At 37.9% G+C, this 8,004-nt stretch overlaps 1 protein-coding gene across 1 annotated transcript in view; it reads left to right on the forward strand.

Moving 5' to 3' along the window:
- SEPSECS (Sep (O-phosphoserine) tRNA:Sec (selenocysteine) tRNA synthase) overlaps positions 1-7,376 on the forward strand; it is a 35,396-nt gene extending 28,020 nt beyond the window's left edge. The window contains exons 10-11 of the mRNA XM_021679410.2: positions 1,763-1,853; positions 3,268-7,376. Of these exons, the coding sequence (XP_021535085.1) occupies positions 1,763-1,853; positions 3,268-3,571 (395 nt within the window). The 3' untranslated portion in view covers positions 3,572-7,376. The remainder of the gene's footprint in view (positions 1-1,762; positions 1,854-3,267) is intronic.
- Positions 7,377-8,004: the final 628 nt, after the last annotated feature.

Consider the following 8,004-nt stretch of genomic DNA (forward strand, 5'->3'; position numbering starts at 1 on the left):
CAAATCAATATTAAGTATTATAATGCATATACAGAAAATTATACTTTAACTCCTGCTTCTAACCAAAATAATAATAATTTAGTCACTAGTAAAGAACTCTGTAAAAATTTTTAAAAAATTTCTACCAGTTAGCAAAACACCATAATATTAGAAATTAGATCTATATTGTTTTTAATGCTATGATTGTTTTCCTGAGTGCCTTTATGTTAGAGAACTCTGTATTTATAATTTCCTTTGTATAAGGACGATATATTTTTGTCACATAGTACAAGGCCTACTAAACAGGTTAATATGAATGTTGACTTTTATGCACTTAACTTTTTTTTTTAAAGATTTTATTTATTTGACAGAGAGAGCGAGAGAGCACAAGCAGGGGAAACAGTAGAGGGAGAGGGAGAAGCAGGCTCCCCGCCAAGCAGGGAGCCAGATGCAGGGCTTGATCCCAGGACCCTGAGATTATGACCTGAGCCGAAGGTAGATGCTTAGCCATCTGAGCCACCCAGGTGCCCCTATGCATTTAACTTTTAAGTTTCATGATTATCCCTTTTGTGAATATATACAGTATAACATGTTTCATATTTCATGTATATCTAAGGAAAGTAAGGAATCAATCACTTGTAACTGAAGCCTTTTTTAGGAATCGGCTTCCATGGAAAATTATTTACCACTGATATATAATAAAGCCCACCCTAGTTAGTCCTTTGCTGGTTTATAAGCTATGTAGATGTTGTAGAAGATGATATGGTATGGTTTGAATCCCAATTCTGCCATGTACTAACCTCTCATCTCCTTTCCCCCATCTATAAAATGGAGATAATGATCCCTCACATAGTTACAGAATGGTTGAGGGACACCTGGGTGGCTCAGTTGGTTAAGCGTTTGACTCTTGATTTCGGCTCAGGTCATGATATCAGGGTTGTGAGATCAAGCCCCAGGTCCGGCTCTGCACTCAGTGCAAAAGAACAGTTGAGATTGTAAAGTACCTAGTATGGTAAGTCAATCCTCAGGAGATGGTAGCTAGTGGTGGTGGTGAGTATATAGTTTACCCACATAACCTCAGAAAGATAATTCTCATTTTCATGTGCAGAAGTTGATCTTACTTAGTCTTACATATATACTGAAAATATCCCACATTTTCATTTTATAAGGTCTTAAAACATGGTTGAATTTTAATAAACTGCCATATTGATCGTGTCAGTGTTCCATCTTTAATTGGAAAGTTCACTCTTTAGAAAGTGAGAGGGGAATTCTGGTTCTGAGTAGGTTACTTTGTATTAACATCTTTTTGTCTGATATGCAAACAGATCCTTACTATAATGTATTATGTACATTAAAATGAAATCATGCCACTTGACAATGAATAAAAAGTAATGTCTCCATGCCAGTTACAAAAAGTATATGATTCCTTTTGTCTGAGGTACTTAGAGTAGTCAGAATCTTAGAGACGGAAACTAGAATGGTTGTTGCCAGGGGGTCGGGGTAGGGGAGAGGAGAATGGAGAGTTATTGTTGAGTAGGTACAGTGTTTCAGTCTTGCAAGATGAAAAGAGTTACGGGGATGGATGGTGGTAATGGTTGCACAACAGTGTGAATGTGTTTAATATCACTGAGCTGTACACCTAAAAGTGGTTAAGATGGTAAATTTATGTTACGTGTATTTTAACACACACACAAAAGTAGGGTCTCCATTGTTAAGTATTTATTTTTTGAGTGGTTTTGTGCTGGTGAACCAAGGTACATTGGGATCCTTTTTTCTTTTTCAGCTGTGACACTTAAGATACTAGGTGAACACCAAGACAGAGCCATCACTCAGCTTGGCTCAATGCTTTTTACCAGACAGGTTTCTGGAGCCAGGTAGGTATGTGGGAAGGAGGCCTGGATTTATTTGGCTTTTCCAAAAAGTTAACTGTAATAAAGTGTTTTTTCCTGAACAATTGTCCCCCAGGTATATGCTGAGCTTGAGAGTTCATCATGGGTGAGGAACGATGAGGTGGAGAGTGTGTAAGGCTGTGATGGCACACCTGTGGAAGGCCCGCGCTTGAAGCAGTCTCATAAGGATAGGGACCTTGTCTGTTTTCATGGACATACAGAAACAAAGTTTCATCACCTCTCTGTACAGATTTTTATCGTTATTTTCCTTTGTTCGATCATCTTCAGTGGTGTCACGTTGTGGTGCTAGAAATAAGTCATCTTCATTACTAAATTCAGATGAAAACATTTTTAAGGAAAAGCCCATTTCCTGAACCAAAAAGTTATGCAATTCTTGTCTGAGTACTGCCTTTGAAAAATGTACTTTTTGCTCTTATATGTACATGGCTTAAAAATGAATTTCATTTTTCATTTTATATTTGATGAGGTCAGAGAAAAATGACTTGAAAAGAAATATCTTGCTCTAAGTACTCTTCTTTACGTGCCTCTATTAAAGAATTTCTCTCTGACTACCAGAGATTAGAGATTTCACATCAAGGACAATTTTTTAAAAGAAAAAAAATCTTAGATTAATTCAGCTTTTACCTTGATGAACTATATCCATATACAGCATAGTTTTGACGCTTCTAAAATGGTTTTCTTGGCCTTGCTTTTAGCGTTGCCACTATTTGTCTTTTTGTTTAGGTTGATCTTATTTTATTTTTTTTTAAGTACTGTTAGAAATCTGCTTATATCAAGTATGCCAAAGAAATCAAGCTTAAAAAAATGCACGTGCCATTGCCGGGTATCACTGCTTACTGACCACCACACCACTGTAAGCAGTCACGGAATTTTTGCTGGATCCTTGCTTTTAAAACCCTCCATTGCACAGCACAGATCAGATAGGTGTAATTTCAGCTTGTTGATTATTGGAGGTGATACACGGCAGTTAGTCAACGTGGTTTGACTTAAGAAATTTCAGTATCCCGTTGAAGGATATATGTGTGAAGTCAGATTCCATATATGTGAAGTCAGATTCCATATTTAGTACAAAAACAAGTAATTTTCTTCTTTTTTCTCTGAAGAAGGTGCAAAAGTATTTGTGATTCCTAGAAGTTACAGCTCTTTAATGGAAGATAGTAAATGGTCACCTCCAGGCAGCACTCTTCTACGGAGAATAGCCGTGTATTATGTAATTTTATTTTAAGGCTGCCACCGTCTGTTTTCATAGGCCATGATTTATGGACTGTTTTTAAACTTCTTTATCAGTAGATCTAAAGCTTAGGAACACAGATAATCTGTTGTCTATGGGTGATATTCTGTTAACATCACCAGACATAGTAAATCTTTTCTCTTTCAGGGTTGTGCCTCTTGGGTCTGTGCAAACCGTGAGTGGCCACACTTTCCGAGGCTTTATGTCACATGCAAATCATTACCCTTGTGCTTACCTCAATGCTGCAGCGGCCATCGGAATGAAGACACAGGATGTGGACTTGTTCATGAAGAGACTTGACAAGTGTTTAAAGACAGTAAGGAAAGAACAAAAGAAAGAGAGTAATGCATCTGGAGTTGACAATTACGACAAAACTAAAGATGTGGATATTGAAGAAATGGCTTTAAAACTAGATAATGTGCTTCTTGACACGTACCAGAATTCTTCATGACATGTGAACGGTTTCTTTTTGATCATTTGAGAGAAGTGATGAGGCTGCAGTACAAATAAGCAGTTTAAAGATAAGGCTTGCGGTTTCTGAATTGAGGATGTCATGGAGAATATTTGGTCAAGATACAGAATGTGGTCTGAGCTAGCCATTGATGACTGTTACGTTTTTTTTTTTCTTAGACTGCCTCAATCATTATGGTCCTTAACAGATAAAATACAATTAGGATTTTTCTATTTGTTAGAATATTTGTCAATTAAGCATTATGATTCAGATAATTCTTACTAATGTGACAGTAAAATTACTTCTGATTCTTTTTGAAATGTGTAAACTGCTTCCTCCTAACCATTCTCTACCATTCACAAATTACTTATGTTTCTGGTCACAGAGAATTTAGAATGATCTAGTGCTACTATTTACAAGAGGTTGATGTGTGTAAGTCACGGTCTGCCTGTGAAATGGACATTCCCCAGGGAAGCAGAGTCCAGGCGTAAGCTTTAGTTTTCACTCAGTAGCAGTGCTTCTCAACTGGAGATGATTTGCTTATATCGAAGCAACATCTGGGGATATTTTTGGTGGTCACAACTTGTGGAATGCTATTGACATCCAGGGGTGGAGGCCAGAGGTGCTACCGCTCAACATCCTACAGTGGACGAGACAACTTCCCAGAACAAAGCCCCAAATCTCAATAATACTGAGGTCGAGGAAGTACTACTCTGAACCAACTCCTCAAGTGAAGTTTCCCACAGCAACAGTAGTGCTTCAAAGAAGAGAGCTCTGTAAATGTTATCAAACTGTACAGCGTTAGATTCTTAAGTGATAACCAGGGTTACCCGTTCTAAACATGAGATTCTGTGGCCCTTGCGCATTTTTCCATTTGGGCCAGTGAAAACTTTATTCTACTGTTTTTGCTTTAAGCAGGCTCTGCATATCGGTTTGTTCAGGTGTTGTGCACAGCCGTTATCAAGAGTGGTTAACCTGGGTATTTTTGAACATATTTTTGCTAGGGAGGTGAAAATGATGTAGTAGGCTAAACAGGTGTATTCCCGTCCTCCCCCCTCCCGCATGCTCACTTTCTTAGTCTGGTATTCCAGACTTACCGGCTATAACAATTTTTGTTGCTTATTTTTAAGAAATAGACTAATGTCTCAAAGCCTGAGGAATTAGTGAAGCTTTTGAGTACACCAAAATGCCAAAGCCATATTTCTCAAGACGTGCTCGGTGGAGCGGTATTCCTATGAGATGCTCAGGGGATAAAGTGTTCCATGGGCAGATCATTTTGGGCCTTCGTAAACCTGCCTGTTGGCATATTAAAGGCTCTGAGAATTCCTTGGAAGCCTACTTAAATGTGTCCTTATCCAAAGGTGGAACCCTTTTTTCAATTAAATACTTACTGTGACATCCCACTGAACATGATTTTGAAAACACTGCAGTTGAGAGTGCAGCCTTGGTTTCTGGGTTGTGTTTTTCCCTGTCGATTTGGTCGCGTAAACCATCTCACACATGAACTCAGACAGATAGCAATCCCATCAGTGTGTAAGTTAAAATACTCTGACACTAGCTTGACCACCTTGGACGTCGAGACTGTTGAGATAAAGTACTTAATTATCAATATTGTAAAAGTTACTTTTAAACTATTGTATCTTTGGGGTTCCAGTATTTTAGATATCTTTTTCTAATAGCTATAACAACACATTCCAGAGGAGGAAATCCTGGATTAAAAGGTGGTGTGGGGTTTTCTATGTGAATTTGGGACCGAGTTGTAGACCCGAGTCTGCCGGAGGGAACGGAGCGATGTTGCAGATGCTCAGTGCTGGTGGCGCAGCTTCCTGGACGCGGGGGCCAGGCCGGGTTTCTGGAACAAGTGATCTATACCGTGTGATCATCATTTAGCTTGAGAAGGCCAGAGCCGAGAGACCAGCAAATGTTTTCTCATCTGTAGTGTATCAGCAGTTCTTGGGCTTCAGCTGCTGAATAGATAATAATTCTAATTGAAGATAAATTACATGAACCCACATGTGAATGATGGATGTGTTGTAACATTTCATTCCTGGCGCATAAAATCAGCTGCAGTTTTTATTATTCTTTCTTTTCAGGGGTTTTGGAATAACAGTGCTATTCCTGATGGTTTAAATTTGACCTTGAGGTCCTGGAATTCCTGCGTTTTTGAAGGGGTGCTATAGATTCTGCACATTCAGGCTTACCTTCGCTCCCACCCCAGGGTCGTTTTTGCTCACTCTCGCCCACTTCCACATATAAGTGTAAAAAAGTATATACGTACAATTATTCATTTTAAATTGCTAGTACCAATCGGTAAACCTCATAATTGGCCTTTGTTACCCTTGAACTATGGCAGAGGGGCAATGGGGCGATCCGGTTTCCAATCACGACTAAGATGACCTGTCTTTATGATCCAACTGCCCTTATTAAGGCTCTCAGGTAGAGTTTTGGAGTTTGGTTTTTAAAGTCATTGGACTGTGGTAGCCTTCCCAGAAAAGAAAATTGAGTAACACAAAATATTCTTTAGGTCACTACACAGTGTGTTACTTATACGCACAGCAGGGAAAGGTATTTTAAAATCCAGCTCTCAGTTTGGCTCTTATGTCCTCTGTTGATGAATTCTCACTCTTATCAGGGAATGATATGTGATACCAGCCTCAGGAGCTCAGTGTTCAACCATAAATCTTTCTATTTAGCTTTTTGTATTAGTTGAATGAAGTTACAGAATATGAATTATTGAATACAGTTTCTGTTCAGCTAATAGGCACTTGATATACAGAATGGTAAATTTAAATATAAATGAAGTTTTTTCTGATATTTCTCCCCAGCACATAACTTTCCTGTGGTTCTATTTCTGTAAGCACCCCATCATGACTGTCATCGGGCCTGAGCTATAGGCTGTGTTTTCATTTGTAGACTATATGCCTATGAGAGGCTTTAGTAAAATTTGAATGAAATAAAGACAGTTTTTTTAAACCAGTGATATTACTTTAATCTTGAAATTAATAGGTCATCGTGAGAGTAAAATTCTTGTGTCCTTTCAAAGAGGAGAATAGCCAACACTTGACAATAACTACAGCAAACTGGTGAGTCTCGTTCGTGTAACACTCAGAGAAAGGTTTTTGCATACGTACACGTTTGGTGCACACAAAGCTTGGGGTTTCTCCTCCCATTTCCTAAGATGTCCTAATTTCTCCCAAGCCCTTAAATGATTTTGTTAGGTTTTACGTTCATGAGGTTGACCTTATATTGGAACGAAAAAATAATCTGTCTTGTCCTGGTCATCTCAGAAGTTAGGTACCCTCTGAATAATTTGATAAAAACTGTATATATGCTGTTAGCAGTTAAAAAAAATTCCCGGAAGCAGCTTTTCCTCTCCCGTCACGTTGTGTTGATTCTGCAGCCACACTTAGCATACAGGTCTTAGACTTCCCCACTGCGTCCCTCTGTGCCTTTCGTCTTGCTTTCCTGCTCCTTCGGCCGTATGGTGTGTACATGTGTCAGGTGATGAGTTCAGGGCTAATGAATATATCTTTATAATATCCCATCTACTATTCAGGTCAATCTAAGGCCTTAGGCAAAATTTGGAAGTGTTCATACTGTTTTGTTTTTATCAAGCGGTGTCAACTTGATCTTTTAGAGAAATGTGAAGAACAGCTATGTTTCACTGTGTAATTGTGAGGGGACTCTACCTACTAGAATTGAAGCTGATGTCAGCCGGCTACCCTGTACGTTTTACCAAAAGAAAAAGATGTTTCAAAAAATATTTTTGGTGTAGACTGTTTAAAAATAAAAATGAATTATATAATTTATTACGTGAAATAAATTTTTAATAAATCATTGACAGTGTTTTTCCTTATTTTACCTAATCATTGCTGCAGATAAAATCTGAAAGTACAGATAATGAACACCAAATTACTTGCTCATTTTTTGATTCAGTCATCAGTACCAATCAGCAAGAAAAGTCCTATTTACAATGGGAATCATGAATCACGGGGTTGGGAGCTAGTTTGTTGTTGTTGTTTAAAGATGAAGGAGATGACATTCCAGCAATGTTTTGCAAAGGATCTGTTGACTATAGAAAGTTGGATGCATAGAAACATTTCATCTTTTCTAAAAGAAATGCTTTATCTTTTATTTGAAAATAAAATAATGTTACTTCTTCAGATTTCATTTTTAAATTGTGCTGTTTGAATTTTGCAAGTAGTTCTCATTTGATTTGGAGCTGAATCTCTGCACGGGTACTTATTAAGCATGTGAGCTCACATATTTAACCTCTGAATATCGGTCCCATCATATGTGAAATGGGTACAATCTTAACAGAATTGAGGATTAAGTAAGGTGATAATATATGTAAAGATTTAGCTCGGTATAGCACTTTCTGTTAATAACTGCTATGATGCTCTACATAAAGTTAATTTGTACTAGATTTAAAT

This window comes from Neomonachus schauinslandi, chromosome 2 (assembly GCF_002201575.2).
Source record: "Neomonachus schauinslandi chromosome 2, ASM220157v2, whole genome shotgun sequence".
In the NCBI taxonomy this organism is placed as follows: domain Eukaryota; kingdom Metazoa; phylum Chordata; class Mammalia; order Carnivora; family Phocidae; genus Neomonachus; species Neomonachus schauinslandi.